We start from the raw sequence: 22,655 nt of genomic DNA on the forward strand, positions 1-22,655 counted from the left end.
ACTTCTCTTCAATCCCTTTCTCTTACTCATTTCCGCTTTTTTTTCGCGAAAAAAAAAGAAAACCTACCAATGCAAACATTTTGCCTCTTATCGACACTTTTGATTCGTATCCACTTCGCTGGATTCCCTGCAGTTGCGCGAGAGAAAAAAAACCACCAAAAGAAGGTGATTAAGTACACCACATTGCATACTTTCGGGCGGTGTTCTTTATCGGAAACGATTTCTCTCGTAGCATTTAAGCCTTTCCTTTTTTTTCGGTACTTTGTGTCACAAATCCTTCCTATATTAAATAGTTTTCTTTGAGGAAAATCTCAAGGGTTAAGTAGAATATAAAAATTTCCCTTTCACCAAGTTTAAGAATGTTCGAGGCGAAGAAAACCCATCCCACGTACAGGAAGTGATTAATATATTGTCAAACTCATCGCACCCGTGGCTGTAGATGCAGCATGTGAGGATCGCAAAGATAGGTTTCCCGGACCGACCGATCGAAACACACACACACACACACACATACTGCCATACAAACGCACGTCAAATAAATGTTTCTAATTCAATTAAAAATAGATTTCCACTCGCATCCTTTTCGCATGCTGGGCGACTTTCGTCAACGCCGAAGCGTTCAGCTGTTATTCCTTGATTGAATGAATCAAACCCTTTCTGTCATTTTCCAACACTGAGCCCTGCCACCGCTCTCCCATGCCTCTATCATCCTTCTCCCCCTCATTTCAATCCCTTTCCGGGATGCATAGTTTCCCACCTCAAAAGAAATGATTAATAATAGAATTCATTTTTCGCACAACTGGTGGGGAATGGTGGGGCACCCACCTCCTTCCCTGCACCGGAGTCTTGCGTCAGAGTTAGTCCGGAGACCCACCTAAAAAACCGCCCCAACCTAGGAAGTGCCGTCGCGTGCAGGGTATGCGTTTGCGTTGCAGGTTTGATGAAACAACGAGACTAAATTCTAACAAAGTGCGGCTTCGTACACCAGTGCAAACGATTCTTTGGAGCAGTTCTCCGTGGAGGGTTCTCACTGTTGCCTATTTTTAGTTGCAATCACTGTGCGACAGTGTGTTTATGCGGTGCAGGTTCTCCTCTCCAACCAAGCAGCTTCCTCTAGCATTTTGATGAATGAAAGTGCGTATGGGATTGCAGCACACACAGGAACACCGAAACGGACGAACCCGGCACAAAATACGTCGATCATCAGATTTCATGAGGTTTTTCAATGGAGTTGACTTTTTTTTTTGCAACGAGGGGGGACAAGCTGCCGGCCGGTGTAAATTATGCTAACGGCAACTGGGTGACGTTCATTACCGTGCTTTACCTCCATTAAAGTCGTTCCGCGTTATGGAGCTCGTCGTGTATCGGGATGGCCTACCTCAACATTGTTGAAAATGAGCGGGCGAATTTTGTTTTACCGCTTTTGGCTACTGGCGCTGAACACGTGTTCTTTGTGTAATTTGAAAGAATGGTTGAAATTGGTTACAAATTCATAAAAGAAAAAAATAAACAAAAATAAGTATTTACTTTCGGTAGTTCTTGGTTCCCTTTTTTATCAAAATCGCATACCAGGCACTTAGTTTTTGCTTTATTTTTGAAAAAAAGAATTCAAATTTGTAACAGTTTTTCAATCGTAACGCATATGTAACGATATTTCAAATGTAACGCCGTTAAATATTTCAGGCAGCGCCATCTATCAAAATATAACGGAGGCTCATTTTCTTCACCGAAACGGTTAACACCGTAGAAAAATGACTCCAACACATATTAAAAAATGCATTTCTTTAGAAAAAGAACAAAAAATCAGTAATTAAAACACGCGATTAACATTACTATGCTTTTGTGTATATATTCGAACATATTTGTAGGTTTTAGTTCAACATTTGGCTTCCCCTTTACTCGCCATATACAATCCATCTACAATACAGTTTCCATCAGTAGAATAAACCCGGGAGCCTGCAGCACATCCCCCGGGTTGTGAGATATGTGTGTGTAGTTTTGCTTGTAATATATAACATCATATCGATGCAATTATTAACTATCCACAATAGTACGTTCTACAACACTCTAACCTGCTGTGTATACCTGTTGTGCAGTAGATGGTTACTGTTGGGCATTATAATAATCGTTGGGCACTAACAACGCGTAAAACCTCATTCTTGTATAATGTGTGGTATAACATCTAACAGTGAAATGCAAATATCTACCGTCTTTCAAACTATTGTAAAATGGATACGTAATTCAGTTTTTGTCTTCATCTTTTTTTGGCATCATTGGCACTATATGTGGTACTAAACAATCTAACCGTTGATAGGGAACATGGAGAAGGGAGGGTGGGGTGAGAGGAGGGGGGGGGGGGATTGAGTTCTACTCGCTTATGGGATTCCTTTTCCTCCTTGGTTAATACTTTTGCAACGACTAACCGTTTTGCCTTTCATCTCAACGATCTGTAACTCGTCTGCTCTTTCTCATCAATATTGTTAAAATAATCATCCATAAAGTACATTCTAAAAACAATAAGAATATTCTTACACATACATACGTAGACGAATAAACATTCAGGACATACACACGCATATTCAGTATACACACAGCCTCCATCGAACAAAAAAAAAAAACCGGAATGAACAGAAGCCTCTCTGCGGAGGCCAAATTTTTATCTTAAGGAAGAGTTTTACCTGCCACCCCCTCAGTGGCCAGCTGCTCACTCTACCAGCGGTTCCGTATCGCTTTGGGTTGGTGTACCGTCGAGCACACGGTTCAAGTACCGGTTGCGGATCGCTTCCGGATCGTTGGCGCGTCGATCACGTTCCTGTTGGCTGTCGGTCATATCGCCGGACGAACCCTGGTCACCGGACATGCGCTGCAGCCTGCAAAACATGGAACAACATACCAATGTGAATGCATATCGAAACGCTTGTGGGAGAAGGTTTTTGTTTTATCGTACGTTTTGCTTGCATAAAGGGCGCGTGCTGTAGGGCTCATGTTGAGCAAACCGTCATTGCTTGCGTCATACAGCCAGATAACGATGGTGGCCAGTAGAGAGACTGTAAAGTATAGAGAGCATTATGAATCAGCTTTCTAGGGTTATTATTTCGTTTTAAGTGGTGTTTTCCATACCGATAAGCCATCCGATGAAGAAAATTTCAAGCATAAAGTATCCACCCTTATCGACAATCATGCCCGAAATCATCGAAATGACGGCCAGTCCAAGATTTTGCACCGATTGGCAACTGTTTGTGAAAGAAATCAAGTTATCAATATAAAGCGCACCAGAAAACGTACTTCTATACTTACATGCCGTACGCCGTTCCGAGCTGATACTCCGGCACAATCAACGCCACCAACGGCCACAAACTGGAAGCCAACATCGAGTACGCCAATCCCATCGTAATCATACCGATGTACGGATTCAAATAGCTAAAAGCAAGCATCCCATGGGCGAAGATCGTCACCAGCACGGACAGAAACACCCACAGCACATTACGCCCGGTACGATCAACGAGCAGCCCAAACAGTGGGCTTGCGACCGCCGCAATGATGTACACAATCGAATTGACCGTGTTCGCATCTTCGGACGAGAAATCAAACTTGCGCATAAAAAACACCTTCCCCAGTGCAATGAACGGAAAGATGGCCACATAGTACGCGACACAGATTACCGTCACCATCCAGAACGAAACCTTGAAGGTGCGCACGTCCGATAGTTTGGCCACTTCGCCACCAGGTGCCGAATCGTTACGCTTCAAAATACGTGCCGCCCGGCGATCCATCCAGCCAAGAATTAGGGCACAGATCATCGACATTACGCAGGTCAGTGTGGCTAGCAGCAGTACCACCCCGGTACACATGTGCCCCTGATAGCCAAGGCTCTTCACGTACTTGTAGATCGGTACCATGACGAGGAAGTTCACCGTACTACCGACACGGGCAAACGAAAGCTGCAACCCAAACACCATGTTAAGTTCCTTGCCCTTGAACCAGAGCACCGCGTAACTGTTCTGGGCCACTGCAAGCGATTCTGCTCCAATGCTGCAATGAGAAAGGGAGCGAGATAAAGAGAGAAGGGATGTTAAAAAAAAAGACTGCATTTTTCGGGGGAAGGTTGTTGCACTCGATCCTACCCAAACATAAACCGTCCGACAATCATCAGCCAGAACAGATTGATAGTAGCGCCCATCGCAAAGATCAGCTGTCCGATCAGTAGAATAAACATGTAAATGATCGTACCGAGCCGAATGCCGAACACACGATCCATCAGAAAACCCCCAATGAAGCATAGGATCACGTTGGGCCACGAGTAGATCGAGTACAGCATCACAAACTGGGTGGTGGTAAGATTAAGATCCGATTTGAACGTATCTTGCAGCGCGCCAGGATTATCGTAACAGAAGTACGAACCTAAGGAAGGGATTATTGTTATTTTTTATTAATGATAATTTGTTTGCATCTGGTGTTTTACAAAAATGTCAAAAGAGAGCGTTAACATCCAGATCATTGGAAAGGATAGGTAGGCGATAAAGTATGATTGGATGTGAATGAAGGAATACCATCCGACCGCCAGGCAAGCAAAACGACGGCCAACAACACGGGTGAATTCCCGCCGAATTCGTGCTATCCTATCATTCAGTGTTAGCCCGGCAGGCCACCAAACTACCGACGCATGCTCAATTGACCGGACCCAGAAACAGGTACATGAGCTTTATGCACAAGGGATCTTTATTTCAGAGGACATTCGAATAATGAAACCGAAGATTTTTTTTTGCGTTGTTCCGGGTGTTTTCAATATGAACTTGCAAAGAAAGTTGCTCGACAAACCATACTCCAAGATCTTTTGTGACAATAACTCTACTTAGTTTAGTGCCACAAAGATATTAATCATGCTCGTTTTTACTATACGAACGACCATAAGAAATAACACAACATTTGCTCGAAGACAGGATGAGTTAATGAAAGTGGGAATGGGCAAAGATTGCTCTCGGATGTTTCCTTTTCACGCGATTCATCTTCGACACACATTCCGGTGTGTTTGACAGACGCGCGCCGTTATCTTCTCTTCAACCACGCACGCCGAGCGTACATCGTAATCGCCCGTCAGCTGTTGGGGAATCGGGGTCGGAAAAGCAATTACGGGGCGTAAAATTGCGACGCTTACCGAAACCGACCAGGCACATCAAGATAAGGGCCTGGAAGCGATGCAGAAACGAGGACGGGTTACAGCACGCGCTCGCACCACACCCGGTCAGCCGTTCGGTCAGCTCGTCGTCATCGCTCGTGCGGCCTAGGCGGGCCAACGGTCCACTGACCGCCGAACCCGTCGGTTCATCCGTGTCCGTATCCGGCTGTAGGATGGGGCGGCGTGCTTCATCTTCATCGTACTGGCGTGGCATACTCTCTCCTCCCTGGCTACGTAATCTTTGATCGATCTGGAACGAGATTGCACGGAACGCGTGAAACGAAACACAAAGAAAATGCGGGTGACTCAAATAGCGACGCACATACATTTACTACTAAGAACCAAAAACAATAACTATATTTCCAACAACAAAAAACGCCCCGTTTTTTTGATGATCCGCAATCTGAGGAAGAACTGTCCCATGGGAAAGAGGACACGAGCGACTTACTTTTTTTCCTATTGCGTGCGCGTGAAAGTTTTTTTTTAGCAATTGTTTATTGCAAGTGCAAACAATGAAAGGCTATTGCCAACAGGTCACACAACGAACGACCCCACAAGCACAACCACAACACGTACTGAACCCTATTCAATTCCGTTTGGTTCTATCGGCACTGGCGATTGGTTCGATTATGCACACAGAAGAAACACGGCTGGTTTGTTCTGTTCTATTGGTCACAGGCGAATAAATTTGCCCGGCCCTCCTAACTATTTGGACCACTATTTTCCACCACACAATTCTTTGCGAAACCTGTAGGTGTTTGTGGGTGTGTGTGTGTGCGATGAATAATCACAACAAACTATTCGCCATAACAAACGCCGTTTAGACTACCAGCTTGACTTGAGATTGACCATTTGGATGGCTTTTTCATTGTAATTTTGTTTTCATGGTCTAGTTTTTATGAACTGATCTTGTTCACTGTATTGAAAAGTATTTTATAAATACTAAATAGTAAGATTTTGTATGATTTTCATGGAAAAAACGATTTTTTGCCTCACCTAGTTTGACAGTTCATTTGACAGATCCCTTTGAATTGAAAATTGAAGGCACATTCTCACGCGAACATGATTGGTCCATAAAAAGAGCGTTCGTGTTGTGTTTTAAACCTGATTTTACATTAAAAATAAGTTTTTTTTCGATTTTCAATCCTTTCTTCGGATTTTCGGATATTTAATCCACCAGTGTTAAGCCTAGAGCATCCCAAAACAACATCCACACAGCGTACCGATCCACCCGCGTCTGAACGGTTCTTAACTTTTGTTGATGTTGTTGACGTCAAAACATACGTGTCGTGCAACGTCGTCTCGAAGCAGCGCACAGAGAACCTATTGTTTTTGTGGGTGGAAAATCTTTCCGGCTTCGTTCCCGCAAAACCTTGCGGAACAGAATTTACAGGATGGCCGATCTAAAGCGCGATCTTGACGAGTACCTGCTGTTGCAGGAAAATCAGAAGAAAAACTTTAAGATAGAGATGCCCAAAATGCCATCCCTGCCTACGCCGGATCTCGTGGGAAAGCTGTTCGGCCGCAACCAGGAACCGGAAGCAAACAGTTGGCTCAAGGATACGCAGGACACTTGTTGCCCGAAGCTGGTAAGGATCACCCTCCTAGTGCGTGTGTCCAGCCTGTGATTTTACTGTTTCTCACTCTCTCTCTCTCTCTCTCTCTCTTGTTTGTGTTTCAGTCTCGTATCCAGCGGATAGTCGGATTCGTGACATGCATGGGGCTTGGCATTTTCTGTATGATCGTGTCCACCTTCTACATACCCGTGCTGATACTGAAGGCGAGAAAGTTTGCCCTCCTGTACACACTCGGCAGTGTGTTTTTCATCATGAGGTAAGAACGTATGAAAAAAACACCCCCGTTTTGGATATGCGTACTCAAAAACATTTTCTTCATTTGTAGCTTTTCATTCCTAAGCGGCTTTGGTGCAATGTTCCGCCAGATGTTTTCCCGCGAACGGGTCGCAATGTCTATCAGCTACACGTGCTGCCTAACGGCCACACTTTACTTCGCTATGGTTGCGCAAAGTACCGCCCTGACGGTATTGTTTGCCGTCGCTCAGATCATTACGCTGCTGTGGATGATACTGGCCGCCATTCCGGGTGGTATGAGTGGGGTAAAATTCTTTGGCAGTATGTTCCGAAGTTCTGTATCGAGCACACTGCCCGTTTAAAATGAGTGAGAGATACAAACGGGATGGGGGAAAAAGCGATCGCTAATGTGCAAGTGTGATATATCATGTTAGTTGTAGCCGTGCGTAAGCCAAGAGATTACAATTACGACTAGGTTAAAGGTGTTTGGACTGGTCTGGTGCCGGTTATCAAGCAGCAAGATCCGTTTACTTTTTGTGGCCTCCGTGCCTAAACTGCTAAAGTATTTTTCACTAAATTCTTACAACAAATAAACGTAAAACAGAATACAATTATCATACAGAGCTGTTTGTTTGTTGAGAATTTTTGAACAATGTAAAGTTGTACGACACATAATTAGTTAATGAAACTATTTTTATATAGAAAAACTCAAAAAATCCGTGATTTGGATGGTAAAGAATGAAAAATACAGTGATTTTATAAATTGAAATCAGTCATTTTAATTAAAATTCCGAACTAACCGCTCTGGCAACACTGCCCACTGATGTGCTCGTTTGACAGCTGTTTGATGGTAAATAAAACAGGGATTAAAAAAAGGACCAATCAAAAACCACGAAAGCGAAAGTCGCGATTGTTTTGGTGGTGCGTTCCACTCTCAAGTAGCATGAGTAATTTGTCTCAAACTGTGATTTAACTATAAAATGCACCACCCATAAGCGGTACACCAAGGCGCTAGAAGGGGGAGTGTGTTCCGCGCGAAGCACCGTAATCGGAAAACTTCTAAACTTCACCCAGAAACCATCAACCCACCAACAACGACGACGACGACGACGACGACGACCAGGAGAACAAAGACAAGGGCTAGGAGGGCTTTCCAGTCCAGAACGATGGAGTGTGACGATGCGGCCGTCGAACGCCAAAAGCTAGTGTCGAACGATGAGGAGGACGATCAGAACACCATCACGAATCTTTCCTCGAGCGGGCAGGCCAAATCCGTACAGACGCCCATCTCACCCGTTCTGAGCAACAAGGTGAGTCATGGGTTCATGGATGGGAAGCCACCAAGCTGTGGCTTATCAGCTTGCGGCTTCTAATCTCTGTTGCCTGTTCAATGGCATTGTTATCCCGTGCCCCTATTATAGTTGTTTTCCAGCGGCGAAACTAGCCGAAGCCAAAACTCTACCAGCTACTCCCTCGGGAAGGGACTCCCGAACGATGCACCACTGGCCACTAAAGTCAGCTACGTTAACGAACGCAAAGCGCAGGATACAAAGCCAAAGGCGAAGAAAATCCAACGAGGTATGTCCCTTGGTGAGGTATTTTTGTTTTTGTGGAACGTAAATCCCCATCGAACCAAGCAATCAATGCGCTTGCACACACACACACATATACACGCATACAAACGCTGCATTATCGATTAGGCTCCTGGGAGGGGGATTTGTTTCTTGCATATGCTGTTTGCTTTTTGTTCCATGTGAATTTCAGTTTTTTTTTGTAGAGAAGTTATTTTTAGTTAGTTTATTGCTTGATTTTTATTCTTTTTTTGTTTGTTTTGTTTTTCTTCTCTTCTCTTTCTTCCTTTTCATAATTTTATTGCTCCCGTTTTGGTTCGAATATTCGGTTTTGCCCTACCTGTGTCCCTCCCCTGTGCGCTCGTCCGTTTACTCGTCCGTGTAAATTCCGTGTGGCTTTCTGGTTGCGGTCACCCAAACCAACCACCCACCCCAGAGCTCACTCCGACCGGTGGTATTCCGATCACCGCTACCACTACTACCAATACCAACACAAACACCATCACAACCACTGCGGTTGGCACGGTCTCCTCTTCCAGCACTAGTAGCAATCTCCCGGACGGACCGATCGCACCACCACCAACGGCCGTACCGCACGCTAGCGGCGTAACCCGCCAGCTTAAATCTCCGCCACCACAGTACCAACGGCCAAAGCCACCCGATTCGTTGCCCTCGGCAACTAGCAGCGGTGTAGGGGGTGCGGGTAGCGGCGGCGGCGGCGGCGGTGGTGGTGGTGGTGGTGGCAGTACAAAACTGCGCCACCCATCGAGTGTGCATCCCGTGTCGTCGGCTGCCTCGGGCAGCTCAATAACGCACAATTTCTCATCCCGTCCACTAAAGCATCATTCTTTCATATCAGAGGTACCCGACGTGCGGCACATGGAGCGAGCCCTACTTGGATTGCTGGAGGATTTCCATTCGGGCAAACTGAAAGCTTTCGGTGAGTTTTGGGTAGGCTGATCAGACGTACAGCTTCGCATATATGCAGGGTTCTCGAGGATATTATAATGAACAAATTTAACTAGACATTGACCAGCTCAGGTATATTATTGATTCAATCTGCGAGATGTTGAATCACTCGGATGCTATCGTGTGTTCGATATATTTTCAACCGCCGCTGTTAATCAATTGCCTGAGCTATGGATACTAGGATGGAAATTGAGTGATTCTACAATCCAATGACAACATCCGAGCCATTCTATAAGCCACAGTACACGAATTAGACATGAGAAAACACACTGTTTTTAATTATTTGAATCAGAACAGAAGGGTGGGTAAAGAGATTTAAATTATTCACTCACTCTTTGAAGATTCATAATTCGGCTAGATACTACCTCAGCGTAGAAAATACAACTTCGACATCGAAGCAAAAATTGTATTGCGTGCAATTGCTTTGTTACATTTTGAAAACGAAAGGAAAGCGTAAAATGAATTCTTGACTTTCTTAAAAAATACCCCATGTCCCGGTTCTTTTTATTAACTCCGTCTGATCGGCCTAGTTTAGGGGAAGATTTCAATGGAACTTTATTTATTAACGCAAAGCACCACTTTTAGGTTCAGGCTGTACGATGGAGCAGATGACGAGCATCCGCGAGCAGCAGGAAAGTTTGGCAAAGTTACACTTTGACCTTGGCACAGAAGCATTTACCGGTGGCAGCAATAATCCGAACACCGACAACGAGCTGCAAGCGCAAAGCAATATGAAGAAGCTGGTACAAAAGCTGGAACAATTGTCCTTCTCAATAGAGAAGCTTCACTCAAGCAATGTGGAAAAGTAGAGAATAGTCAACACCTCGTGCGGATATGTTTGACAGACTGACCTTAAACGTTGGCGTTGTTAGTCTTTAACCAATTAGGATTTAAAAGCAAAAATTATGGTAGCGGGTAAAGGAGGCTGGATTACGAACTGGAAATCGTAACATAGCAACGGAGCAAGAGACGAAAATCGAAAATCGGAAAAAAGGGACAGAAAGAGAGAGAGAGAGAAAGAGAGAGAGCGAGAAGATGATTTTACGATGCGAATTAATAATGTTTTGTACAATTTGGGAATAAAACCACAAATTTTTTATGTTACTCGGTTTGCCATCACACTCCTCCACTGTCTAAACACTATCACAAGGGTGTCTCCTGTGGTCCTTAGGCCTTCTTCTTGGCGAATCCGAGATCGTAGATCATTTTGAAGATACCCAACAAACCCACACCGCACAGTGCCGCGGTAATGCCGAACAGGGCACGATCGGCTGGTCCACCCTTCAGGAAGACGGGCAGTTCGTTCTTCGCCTGGAACGTCATCATCTTCTTACGTAACGATTCCGGCAGCTTGTCCGAAATCATAACCGGCGGTTCTTGATGGTGACCCATGGTGAGCAAGTTGGTTCTCCCTGTTCTGAAAGGAAAAGGACACACACACACAATCTCTTATTAGAAGAACACGTTTGGTTTGGATCGCTTCCCGAGCAAAGTAAAATTATGCAATCCGCAAATGGCGGATCTTTTCACTATTTGATTTCACGCACGTATTTTTTAAAGTTCACAAATTGTACACGTTTTCACACACACCCACACCCCACACGGCCGGACCAAACAACACCAGAGCAAACGAATCGTGTGTCGCTTACCTGAATCTGCAGTTAAACAATCAAGCGAAAGTTGTTCTTCCTGCACGCAGAACACTGATGAAATGGATCTGCTGATTTCGCGTACCAGTTTCCCCGCGACAGACAACCCAGGCAAGGTAGAGAGTAGGCTGTGGTCTCTCGTCTCATTGACGGGCGGTCGTGGCTTACTGCGGTGGCAACGGTAACTGTCAAATAGGAGAAACGAGAGAAGAAAAAAAAACAGCTGTGCAACAGTGGATAATTATTTTTAGCGCGCCAAAATGCACTCACCTCAGTGGATGCACTTGCCAAATGCATTTGGCAAAAAGGGTGTACAGAGAGCGCTTGCAGTTAGAAGAAAACGTTCCTCTAGTTTTGAGTTCTGTTGTGTACAGTGTGCAGCAGATGTTCTCCACGTGGTCCACGTGGATTGATGTTTTTTTGTGTGCTTAAAAATGGGTTTCCAATAATTAGTCCAAAACGGATTCCATGTTAGGCCTGGTACAGATCGACTCAAACGTACCGATCCGTTGAGATCGTCTGATTGGAAGTAATGACTATCCTTCAATACTCCGTCATAATCGGCATAATCGGGCATAATTACAAATGTTGGACATAATCTCAGGTGCAAGTAAGAGTAAACTGATATATCCACCAAATCATTTACCAAAAATTACTTCACAGCAATTAAACTGCTCCATCTTAACTGGTCCAAAACATCTAAAAAAAAGGTTTACAATTTCTTCAGTACTCATCAAGCATGACACTAGTACACAAGATCATCTGACGAAAAATCATTTAATTCCACTTATTTTCTTCTGATCAATTGTGGATTAAACAACAATAACGTTCGCTGTCAGAAATAAACTTAATCTGTACATTAAGTTGATAACCTTCTAAGTGGTTCGAAGGTACTCTCGGGAGCTCGTGCGTTCATTCGCATGACGTCTAGAACTATTTGGAACAATTATGCGATGAATGCAGATCTTCAACGTATAGGCCGGGCTGACCTCAAGGTTTGTAGCTGTACCAACGGTTACCACGATTTGGATCACAACCTCTGGACATTTGAAGAATTCGATACTCCGAGGACCCGGGCTCTTGACAGTTGTCCGGGCATCAGGAAGAACCTACGCTGACCTCCGATGCGCGACATATGCTGGATTAGAAGAAGGACTTCCAAAAGGCGCGAATTCATTTCGTCATCGCCAAAGAGATGGGACTGATTCGCTAATTCCCTAGACGGCAACTTCAAAAGTCGACATCCTGGCAGCCAAATCATGCACAACTGAACTCACCAGGGACAAGGTACTTTTAAACTGAGGGAGGAAGAAATGTTCACCCTTCATACAGCTGGATTGTAAAGGCAAGACACAAGATTGTTCGATATAACATGAAGGTTTAGTAGCCACAAACGAAAATCCAAATATTCTTTCGCTTCTTTCGGAATGTTTGTTGTTTTGTTTGTTCTGCTCAACACTTTTTACCAAATGTTAGGATTTTTTACATAAAATATATTTCTGTTAAATTAAATATTGTTTTATGTATGTATGTACGTGTATATATATATATATGTATATATTAAGATAATTTTGTTTGCTTCGTTTTTTTCATTTATATGTATATATATATATACTTAATGTCCACTTTCAACATATAATCATCTTTTTGTATTTTCATCCGTGTTTTTTTTTTGTTTGTTTGCTTAATCCTCTCTCTCTCTCTCTTCTTGTTGTTTATCCATTTCCCCACCTTATGTTTACATCCTCATTTTTTTTTTGTATTTGTGTATTTTTTGAGTGTTTTTTAGTCGCACGTCTTTCTGTTTGTGGTTTTTTTTGTTTTGTTTGTTTTTCTTTTTATTTGCATGCGTTTTTTCTCGTTTGCTTCTCGTAGTATAACTGTGTTACAACATTACACACACATGCACTTGCAGCTTGTAGTAGTAGTAGTAATAGTAGTTGCAGTTGGTTGTAGTGTATAATGGGTGTCCTGGTTGTGTCTAGAGTGTCCTGTCTCCATTTGATTTTACCTACAGCACAAAAGCAAACACGGTCATTTCCTTTTTTCTTTTTTTTCTATTTTGTTTGCTCAAAGCCCATCGTGTTTATGTGTTGTGTTGTCTTAACGCTAACCCCGTGTTCCTAACCGTTTTTGTTGTTGTTGTTGTTGCGGATCATCATTTTCATCTTCTCCCTCACAATCACAAATACCCAAAGTAAAGGACATTCACAATGTCTCGCGCTCACTCTCTCTCTCGCAAAAACAAAAACGAAAAAAAAAATCACTTTGTACAAACCATGTCCTATCATCCATCCTCACACGTCCGCTCTTACCACTCTTGTCACACAAATTGCTACATTCATTCAATTTAAATTTTCCTATCGTATATTGCCTACATTCGTTTTCCATTTCCCGTTTTCTTTATTATTTCTTCACCCTAACCCCCTTTCTTCTTTGATTACTCATCATCATCATCATCAAAAGCGTGCTTGTTTCGTTTTTTGTTGTTTTTTTTTCTTCATGGTTTTCTATGTTTTTCTTCGCTTCTAATGCACGGTCAAAAAAAAGTTAAATAGTTAAAATAGTACAAAAAAAAAACCAAAATAAACAACTCAGAATGCAAATCCATAGTAATAGTAGTAGTAGTAGTAGTATACTGCATAAAAAGTGAGATAAAAATATGCATATAAAAATGATCAATCAATCAATCAAAATTGCCACGTATTCATCTAGTACGCGGCCCTACCCTTCACTCCTTTGCTTCTTCACATCTGCTCTTTCTCTCCACACACACACACTATTCGACTCGTTTTGGAAGCACGTGCCTTTTATTTTATATTAGTCATCATTATCCTTCCAAGGTTCTTGTCTAATCATTCAACTATCCTTCCCTCTTTCACCAGGCTTTTCCCAGCAAGGTAGTGGTTGTCGCACAACAAATTGCATAAAATCCCTTTTTTGCACTACACACACACACACACACGCGCGCGCTCGCTTTCTCTCGCGCTATTAATTGTGCATCAAACATAAACAAACTTTAACAAGTAGTTTCACGCGCACGCTCCCTTTCTCTCTGTCAAGTCCGATTAACAAGCTTTGCTATAATCAATTCATTCTAATACCCTATAACCCGCGATCTAGTAGCAGTAGCAGTAATAGTAGAAGCTTCTTGCTCTACTATCCCCTAGCAACCCCTATGCCAGTCCTTTTTCTTTATGTGTGTGTGTGTGTGTGTGTGTGTGTGTGTGTGTGTGTGTGTGTGTGTGCGTGTGTACACGATCCTCCCATTATCCTACAGAGGCTTGTGGTCGCAACCACACCATCGTAGTAAGTAGAAACCTGATCTCAATGTCCCGTAGGCATAGCAGTAGTAGTAGTAGTAGTAGTAGTAGTAGTGTAGTGTTTGGTTAGAGCATTTATGCAGCTTTTGCAGCGGACTTTTAATTTTTCCCTTCCATTTTTAGCCGTTTCGCAGAAACAATGCCATAATTTAAAATAAAAAAAAATAAACATACCTAAAAACAAAACAAATTTATGCATTTTTTTTCTTTTTAATATTTACAATTAATTTTTTTTTGATTTTGCTACTTTTTAACCAAAACATTCTAAACCGAAAGCAGAAAAAAACCTAATTTGGACTCTTTTTTTTTTGCTTCTTTTAGCAATCAGTGTTTCATACTCTGTTATATTACCCCACTTTCTTTTTTGCTTTCTAATGTGTTTTTTTTTTTGTGTTGTTAGGCGCCATACATCATGTGTTTTACAATATCCACAAATAGATAATTTTTTTGCTCTCCTTTCTTTTTGATTACCTAAACACATCATCTTTCTTCTACAATCACACACTAAACACAAACACACACACACACACAATTTCGATTTCGTTTTCTTGTGTTTTTTTTTTTATAGGGAGCGGTAAGAACATAGAGCAGTCTCTTATAAAAGTGATTTCGATAGATGAGTGTTTTTTTCTGTTCTTCTTTTCTCTAAACATACACTTAACATCTTTTACGGTTTTACTGCCTTAAAACAGCGATGGACATTTAACAATGCTGTGATTAAATTTTGAAGTGCCTCTGATGTTGTGTCGTGTGTTGTATACATTGTTGTAAAACCAAAATGCTTTGTGGATCTTCTTTTTTTTTTGTTGTTGCTTATTTTCTTTTTAAAGTGTGAACTTCAATGTCTCCTTTCTTTTCTGCTCTGCACACCAACAGATTCGTTTTCTTGTTCTATTTAAATTCCAATTAATTAAAGCCATTCTTTGTCAGTTTTCTTTTCTTGCTTTTGTATCAGCTTCATCTATTTCTTTTTAAACGTAAAAAAACGATTTGCTTACGATTTCCCATCTCTGGGTGATTGTGTGACTGGAATATCCGGAGGGAAAAAATATATAAAAATTCTTTTTCTTTATCGCTTAACATAGAATTGAAATAATTTACCACATACACACACAAACACACAAAAAAAAATGCACCATTTGATTGAGAACAGTGTTGGAATTCAAGTAGTAATAACCCGCTTTTGTGAGTGTCAAATACCTATAATGTAAAGACTTTGATAAACTAGAAAAAAAAAACAAAACAAAAAAAAAAGAACAAACTACTAACGCATCCGAGCAGCAGAACAGGGCCCGGAACGGGATACATTTAAATAAAATTGCACATCATTTCTTGCACACTAAAAGGATGACTCGTTTCTCGTTGCTAAAACAAAACAAAAATAATCGAAAATACGTTGTTTGTGCACCCATTTCTTGGTTGGCTACAGTTTGCTGAGAAGGGGTGGGAGGGGGGGGGGGGGAACCGTGGCCAGAGTCAGTGGTAGGTGAGCCATCCCCTTACCCAGGGGATGGTTTAGCCCAGGGGATGGTTTATCATCCTAGCGAGGACGTGAATCTCGAAGATGAGAACTCCATTCCAAGGGGAAATCTTCTACCAAGCGATCTGATATTCGAAAGGGAACCTCAAAGACTTCCTACGGGAAGAGGTCTAGGTCTAGGTCTAGAGGTCTAGCATACCTATCAAAAGACCATGTCTTCGAAGTTCCAAAGCATCACACGCCGATAGTTATCCCCGCTCTCAGACATCTTCAGTTTATCTTAAGCTACGCTAGACACGAAACGCGAACAGAAGGAAGTTTATGCCATCTTACTCATGCTAGTTGTGTGGTGCGACAATGGATCATTTGCGCTATTATGGAAGACAAGTCCTACCGAGCCGGTAAAGTGGATTAAAATCATAGAGAGGGAGACAGAGAGAACGAGACAGTACATAAACGGAGCTTAAGTACACGGTTTTCTTGCAATTTTAGGTTCGTCTCAAGTAGATACTAATTACCTCCACAAAATGGGGGGGGGGGGGGGGGGGAGATGATGACCGAGTTCGTTTGTTTGTCGTCTTTTGCTTCAACTTCAATCAAATCTACTAAATTACGAAAAAAAAATGCAATTTTGATGCAGAGAGTTTAAAACAATAACCCAACATTTTTCATAAACGCTCAGACGTGGAATGCATGGTTCGTTCCGGATGTTGTTGTTCCTTTCTTTTTTTTATTTTTTTTTTTTTTGGGACCCAAAAGAAGGGTTTACTGGGGGTTTCGGTTTGTTAAAAAAAAGAGATAACAAGAAGAAGATTAAGAAGGGTGGAGAATGAAAGGGGAATCCTTTAAGGACGGCTAAGGATGACCACAGTTTTTCGAGGTGGTTTGGTTTGTGTGTGTTTGATCCAATTTTAGTAAAACCGTTTACTATTACAAATATGTTACTATTGTTCTTTTCACATACACACACACACACACACGCACTCATGCAGGTGCTTTGGGTGCGTTAGACGATAAGGATCCTGCAGCAAAATTGGCCCTTCGGATATACTATATTACACTTATGGACTATGGACATTATTGGAGAGATTATGATCGGGATAACGCTGCATTGCTGGGCATTTAGCGTCCTGTATGAGAAAAAGAGTGAGTGTGTGAGAGAGGTTCAAGGATACACCTCAAGAAGTAAAAAAAAACACTGTCCGTTTTCTCTGCTATGCAGTTGTATACACAGAAGAGACAGATACACACACACACCGACACCCGATGGGGACTCTTCATTTGCTACTACCATTAATAATACTTTTTGTGTTACTTCTTCTTCTTCTTCGTCATCTTCTCATTGTTGTCATTGATTGTGTGCCATCTCATGCGCACACACCAGTAGAATGCCTAGAGTAGAATGTGTAGATATATTGGTTGGTTGTTGCAGGACAGCTGCAGAACTTTAAAAAAAAAAACAGACTGAACGAGTATAAGGGCGTCGTATGGTAATATAGTTCATAATAGTAGTAGTAGTAGATAGTTGTAGTGCAACACCGAAAACAAGCACAAAAATACAAACACGCAATATATAACACTATGTATATATATATATGTCCCCGAAAAGTACGAAGAGAAAAATTAAATCGCTAATAAGGCCAATAAACAATATAGCAAATGTAACAGCAGCGCGCGTTCGGGAGGTGCGATTGTTTTCTTGTGTTGATTTTGTTGATATATATATATCGATATACATCATGTGGCTTGTTGATTAGCTATTATATCACTGCAATTTCATGCAGATTTTCCATATCCCTTGTGCTTTAAACATTGTGTAGCTAGACACACACACACACACACACACGCTCTCTCTTTTCTCGGACGCATCATCGCTTTTACACACTGACTGTTCCTAAATACAGGGATAGCAGCGTGTAGAAGAGAATCGTGATCCGTTCCAGTGTCTAAAAATTAGAAAATCTTATTTGAACAGTTGAGAGACACAAAACGGTGTGTTTTCTTTGTGGTCGGTTAAATTTAAACTACTGATTCGTGATGGATTTGCTCTATTGTTTTGTTTTCTGGTCTTCTCTTTTAGAATTTCGCTCATGTGTGTGTTTTGTTTCGGTTGTTGTGCTTTTGCATCTGCTCTTCTTCTCTCTTAACTGTACCCTTCTCATTTCGGTTGCTTTTGTTTTATTTTAATGCAACATACATGCGTATTTTTTTTTGTATTGTGAGTAGACTAATAATTGCATACAAAGTATAGATTAGTGCGCACATCACATGATTTTACTCTTCATATTTTGTTTTTGTATGTGAGTGTTTTAGCTTTGTTTCTGTGTACACATTTTTTTATATCAATATTTATTTACTTATACCCTCCTCTTGCACTCTGTTGTAACGATTTCCACGCACTGTATCTGGGCTGGTTGGCGGATGGTTCCATCCGGTGTTGGATGAGTCCTTGGTGGGTGTAAGCCAAGTGTATTACAGCTATTAGCTACATTTGTTAGACATATGAAGCGACGATATCCCTGCGGCGGACAGACAACAACAACATCGAGGACAACACAATGACACAGCGGAGAGCTTTTTTTCTTCGTTTCGTTTTGTTTTAAGGGGACGAGAGAGTGTGTTTGTTTATTTGTGCGTGCGTGTGTGTGTGTGTGTGTGTGTGTGTGCATCTCATTTCCCGCTTTACTTCAGGAAAGCGGCCACAATGATGGACAGTAGGAAGAGGGCAGCCACACACACGACCGCTTTGCTCGAGTCTGGTTCGAAGAATTTCTGCAACTGTTGCAACGTGGTCGACGCTACCGACTCACTGCGCGACCCATGATGATGCCCATCCGCATCCGGACCGTACCCGTTCGTGCCGGACAGTAGCAGACCGGCACCGGCCGACGATTTTGTCAGTACCAACTCACCCCGACTGTTAACCACATTGCCCTGGAACATTGTGCGTCCGTCGACGTCGTCCGATCCAGCACCGTGACCCGATCGGCCCGCGTTCGCACTCGAGCGGGGCACGTTCGCGGCCAGATGATGGTTCAGTACCGGTGAGAATGGTCCGTTCACGTGCTCACCGTTCTGGCGCACGCGCACCGGACATACCTTGAAGGCGTAACTGACGCCATGCTGCAGATTGTGCACGGTAAATCGCGTTTCGGGTCCACGGTAAGCCTGGGAAAAAACGAACACCAGAAAAAGGAGATTTAGATTATGTTTTGCTGTGTGCTTAACAGAATAGGATTTTCTCGAATGGCGCAGAGAACCACTCCAAAGCTGGATTGAATTAGGAAAGCGAATGCAAAACTCCACTTACCTGTTGAAATTCTTGGTCCCTAGCTTTGGCCATCTGCAGAATGTACTCGATCGGATCGACGAACGGATTGTTGCGACTCGTTTGCCACTCGATCGTGACCGAACCATGCCGGGCAGGATCAGCAGCAGCAGCAGCACCAGCCGCCGGATGATCAACGCAAACGCGCGGTACCTTAATGCTGTTCGGTGCAGCGACCGCCGTCGTGAAGCTGAAACCGTCCGAAAACTCACCCCTACCGGCATGCCGCGTCTCGACACATATCCGGAAGGTGTACGCAGTCAGCTCGTTCAGCCGCATCACCTTGCACGTGTTGCGCGTTCCGGTGTACACGTTGTGGAACTCGCCGGTACGCCTGTTTTCCATCTCGACGTAATAACGTGCAAGATCGAGACTTTTGCCCTCACCCCAGCGTAACTTCAGATGTGCATAGCCAGCCTGAGCGCATTCGAGCTTCGGTGGTTTGGGCGGTAGTGGAGAGGTGGTGAATTTGATGTAGCTAGAGAATGGTCCGGCTCCGATACTGTTTACCGCCTGTATTCGCAGCTTGTACGTCGTTTCTGGGTGCAGATCGCTGATCAACAGCATGTTGCTGCTACGACCACCACCACCGGTAGCAGCGACCTGATGCGCCGTTGCTGGTGATTTGCCGTTGCTCTTGGTGGAGTGTGCTGGGCTGCCGGCAGCAGATGATGCTGCTAGTTTGCCTAATTTGTTATCTACTAAATTCGCTGGTGGCGGCTGGTTCGTTGATGATGGTTCGTCCTCGGCATCGGTCGATGCCGCACTTCCGACGGATGCTTCCTCCTCTTCCTCCTCCTCCTCCTCGTCGTACTCGGCGTCGTACTCATCGGTGGCGCTTGCGGCTGGATTGTGGTGCTGGTGATGATGATACCCGGCGGCCGTATGATCCGGCGAGGTAGCTGCAATTGCGGCTGCACTGGCACTATCCGTCGTGATCAACCGATCGCCACACTCGATATTGTACTGCGTCACCGGTGACCCGTTATCATGCGGCGTCTGCCAGCTAATAAGTATACTCTTGGCCGTTACCTTCGGTCCGCCGAGGGTCGGTGCGTTCGGTGCGGCTGCCGGCATCTGCTGGCTGATCGATACCGAGTACCGGGAACAGCCGGCCGCATTTAGCGCACACACCCGGAAGTGGTACCGCGAGTGAGGATGCAGATTGCGCACATCGGCAGACCGGTGGGCGCCCCGGTACACCGTCTGGTAGTTGGCGTCACTACCGGCGCTGGTACTGCTGGTCGTCGTGGTGGTGTTGTTGGTGTGATCATCCGCGACGGACGACACGCTGGAATCGGCACTGGATTGAAGAATGTATTCGCTTATCGGTGACCCGTTGCTGTGCGGCTCGGCCCACATCACAGTTAAATGCGTTGGCGATTTGAGGACGATCGAAAGATCGCGCGGTGATTCGGGCGGTGCTGCGCCAGCCGTAAAGGTGAACTCCTCCGACCAAGGACCGGCACCGATACGATTCAGCGCACGCACCTGCACAGTGTACTGTTCACCGGGTAGTAAATCCTTCGCGACACAGAACATCTCCTTGCCACGGAACACGGCACTGCGCACCTTCGTGCTAACCGTCTCCACCTCCATCTCGTACTCTAGCACAGGTGATCCGCCATTGTAGTCCGGTTTGTCCCAGCCCAAACACGCTGCGTACGGTGTCGGCGGTGACTTGCAGTAGGGTTTCTGGGGTGGTCCAGGTGTTACCGGTTCTGTCGTTACAAGACACGGCTCGGAAAAGGTGCTAATACCTCCGGGACCTTCACACAGCACCCGGATCTGGTACGCTGTACCGGGATTTAGTCGTTCAATCGTTGCTTCCGACTCTTTGCCACTGTACACGCGATCATACGACGCGCCGGAACTTATCTCCAGATGGTACAGAGCAATCTCAGCTCCACCCGTATCGTGCGGTGGATCCCACTTTACCCGGAATCCGTTCGCGTGGACCTTCCCTTTCACCTGTGGTTTTGCTGGCCGACCCGGACAGGTCGGTAGCGTCCGGAACACAACTTCCTCGCTCCACGGTCCTCGTCCATTATCGTTTTCTGCCCTTAATCTAAACTGGAATGTTGAAGCACGCCGCAGTCCGATGCACTCGTACAGCGTATCCATGCCATTGTAGATGTTCCGATATCCGTACCCTTGATCGTCATTCATCTGGAGCGTGTACTCTTCGCACGGTGATCGACGCTGCCAGGCCAGCTTTAGCGTGGTAGCCGTTGCATGGCGCAACGTGGGCGGACAGGGTTGGGCGGGCGCATTGCCCACGGTACTATACTTCACCACATCGGAGTACCCGCTCCGACCGTACTCATTCACCGCCGATAACCGGAACACGTAGTACGTCGAGGGTTGTAGCTTGTTCAGCTGGAACTGCTTAACCTTCGTTTTGGACACCTCAACAAACTCGTAGCTCAAGTGTTGCATCGAGTGTTGCTGCTGTTGCTGCTGCTGCTGCGAATGGTTTACCGCCGAACCAGCACTCTTCCCATTATCGCACTCCAGCACGTAATGTATGATGTGTGATCCATTATCAGCCGGTGCATTCCAGCGCAGCTGGAGCGAGTTCTTGGTACGAGCTATTAGTTTTGGCGGTGCCGGCGTATCCGGTTCACAGCACGGCGTATTGAAGACCGTCGGTTCCGTCGGCGAACCGTGTAGCTGGTCCAGATAGACCTGCAATCGTACCGTATACTCCTTACCCGGTCGCAAATCCTGCACCTTGCACGATAGGGACGAACCCTTGAAAATGCTCTTATACTTGTTCTCCTTGCCGTGATCGCTCAGCAGCACCTCGTAGTGAAGATCCTGCACATTGAACGGTAACGGTTCCAAGGCACCGGGGATGGGTGGAGGTGGAACGACCGGGACGGGTCCGCCCGTTAGCACCGGGGGTGGACCCTGTACCGGTACCGGTGTTGGTGGTGACCATTGCAGTAGTGCCGTTCGGGGTGTAATTTCAGTAACCTGCGGAGATGGTACCGAGCTCAGGTGGTCCACAATGATGGATTGCGTGTTATCGTCCTCCTCGTCCGGTGCGCTGGACGTTTCCTCCTCGGACGTCGCCAACGGATTGGTAATCGCAACGGCTGCCGTCCCGTTGCGGTGATTCATGTGATTAGGCAGCAGATGGTGTTGTGGGGCGTGTTGGGATTTTCTTACACCACCACCGCTCCCATTCAGTTCGGCATGTTTTCGTGGGGAATTGATCGGCGTCGTTGCAGATGCATCTAAGAAGGATGACACACAAAAAAATACGGGAAAAAGGTTAATTTTAGCTGCTTCATTTTGTTTGATAAATAGAGGACTAAAAGTCCCTATAAATAAACCTAGATA

General features: G+C 44.4%; 5 protein-coding genes across 5 annotated transcripts in view; 2 read left to right on the top strand and 3 right to left on the bottom strand.

The window, feature by feature from the left end:
- Positions 1 to 2,703: 2,703 nt before the first annotated feature.
- LOC126564473 (major facilitator superfamily domain-containing protein 1-like) lies at positions 2,704 to 5,390 on the bottom strand. Its single transcript, XM_050221533.1, has 6 exons — positions 5,156 to 5,390; positions 4,125 to 4,401; positions 3,298 to 4,032; positions 3,121 to 3,233; positions 2,948 to 3,047; positions 2,704 to 2,870 (listed from the first exon to the last, which is right to left on the bottom strand). The coding sequence occupies exons 1-6, from the start codon at positions 5,388 to 5,390 to the stop codon at positions 2,705 to 2,707; spliced, it is 1,626 nt and encodes a 541-aa protein (XP_050077490.1). The 3' UTR covers position 2,704.
- A 1,174-nt stretch (positions 5,391 to 6,564) lies between these two features.
- Positions 6,565 to 7,360, top strand: LOC126565747 (vesicle transport protein SFT2C). The gene is made up of 3 exons (XM_050222953.1): positions 6,565 to 6,765; positions 6,858 to 7,009; positions 7,079 to 7,360. The coding sequence occupies exons 1-3, from the start codon at positions 6,571 to 6,573 to the stop codon at positions 7,347 to 7,349; spliced, it is 618 nt and encodes a 205-aa protein (XP_050078910.1). The 5' UTR covers positions 6,565 to 6,570; the 3' UTR covers positions 7,350 to 7,360.
- A 732-nt stretch (positions 7,361 to 8,092) lies between these two features.
- On the top strand, positions 8,093 to 10,336 carry LOC126564972 (cell surface glycoprotein 1). The gene is made up of 4 exons (XM_050222106.1): positions 8,093 to 8,297; positions 8,409 to 8,565; positions 8,995 to 9,498; positions 10,113 to 10,336. The coding sequence occupies exons 1-4, from the start codon at positions 8,154 to 8,156 to the stop codon at positions 10,334 to 10,336; spliced, it is 1,029 nt and encodes a 342-aa protein (XP_050078063.1). The 5' UTR covers positions 8,093 to 8,153.
- Positions 10,337 to 10,691: 355 nt separating this feature from the next.
- On the bottom strand, positions 10,692 to 10,942 carry LOC126565721 (cytochrome c oxidase subunit 7A1, mitochondrial). Its single transcript, XM_050222926.1, has one exon. It carries the CDS (start codon positions 10,917 to 10,919, stop codon positions 10,695 to 10,697), a length of 225 nt encoding a protein of 74 aa, XP_050078883.1. The 5' UTR covers positions 10,920 to 10,942; the 3' UTR covers positions 10,692 to 10,694.
- A 7,693-nt stretch (positions 10,943 to 18,635) lies between these two features.
- Positions 18,636 to 22,655, bottom strand: part of LOC126563779 (fibronectin type-III domain-containing protein 3A-like) — a 46,571-nt gene continuing 42,551 nt past the window's right edge. The window contains exons 4-5 of the mRNA XM_050220513.1: positions 19,290 to 22,549; positions 18,636 to 19,147 (exon numbers count right to left, since the gene is read on the bottom strand). Coding sequence (XP_050076470.1) covers positions 18,662 to 19,147; positions 19,290 to 22,549 — 3,746 coding nt within the window. The 3' untranslated portion in view covers positions 18,636 to 18,661. The remainder of the gene's footprint in view (positions 19,148 to 19,289; positions 22,550 to 22,655) is intronic.

Source organism: Anopheles maculipalpis, chromosome 3RL, assembly GCF_943734695.1.
Source record: "Anopheles maculipalpis chromosome 3RL, idAnoMacuDA_375_x, whole genome shotgun sequence".
In the NCBI taxonomy this organism is placed as follows: domain Eukaryota; kingdom Metazoa; phylum Arthropoda; class Insecta; order Diptera; family Culicidae; genus Anopheles; species Anopheles maculipalpis.

Coding starts and splice junctions, on each gene's coding strand:
- LOC126564473 (XM_050221533.1), bottom strand. CDS start 5,390: ATGCCACGCCAGTACGATGAAGATGAAGCACGCCGCCCCATCCTACAG. Junction 4,033..4,124: donor GTCGGACGGTTTATGTTTGG/GTAGGATCGAGT, acceptor TTCTCATTGCAG/CATTGGAGCAGAATCGCTTG. Junction 3,048..3,120: donor CTTCATCGGATGGCTTATCG/GTATGGAAAACA, acceptor TATACTTTACAG/TCTCTCTACTGGCCACCATC.
- LOC126565747 (XM_050222953.1), top strand. CDS start 6,571: ATGGCCGATCTAAAGCGCGATCTTGACGAGTACCTGCTGTTGCAGGAA. Junction 6,766..6,857: donor ACACTTGTTGCCCGAAGCTG/GTAAGGATCACC, acceptor TTTGTGTTTCAG/TCTCGTATCCAGCGGATAGT. Junction 7,010..7,078: donor AGTGTGTTTTTCATCATGAG/GTAAGAACGTAT, acceptor CTTCATTTGTAG/CTTTTCATTCCTAAGCGGCT.
- LOC126564972 (XM_050222106.1), top strand. CDS start 8,154: ATGGAGTGTGACGATGCGGCCGTCGAACGCCAAAAGCTAGTGTCGAAC. Junction 8,566..8,994: donor GGCGAAGAAAATCCAACGAG/GTATGTCCCTTG, acceptor CACCCACCCCAG/AGCTCACTCCGACCGGTGGT. Junction 9,499..10,112: donor GGGCAAACTGAAAGCTTTCG/GTGAGTTTTGGG, acceptor CACCACTTTTAG/GTTCAGGCTGTACGATGGAG.
- LOC126565721 (XM_050222926.1), bottom strand. CDS start 10,919: ATGGGTCACCATCAAGAACCGCCGGTTATGATTTCGGACAAGCTGCCG.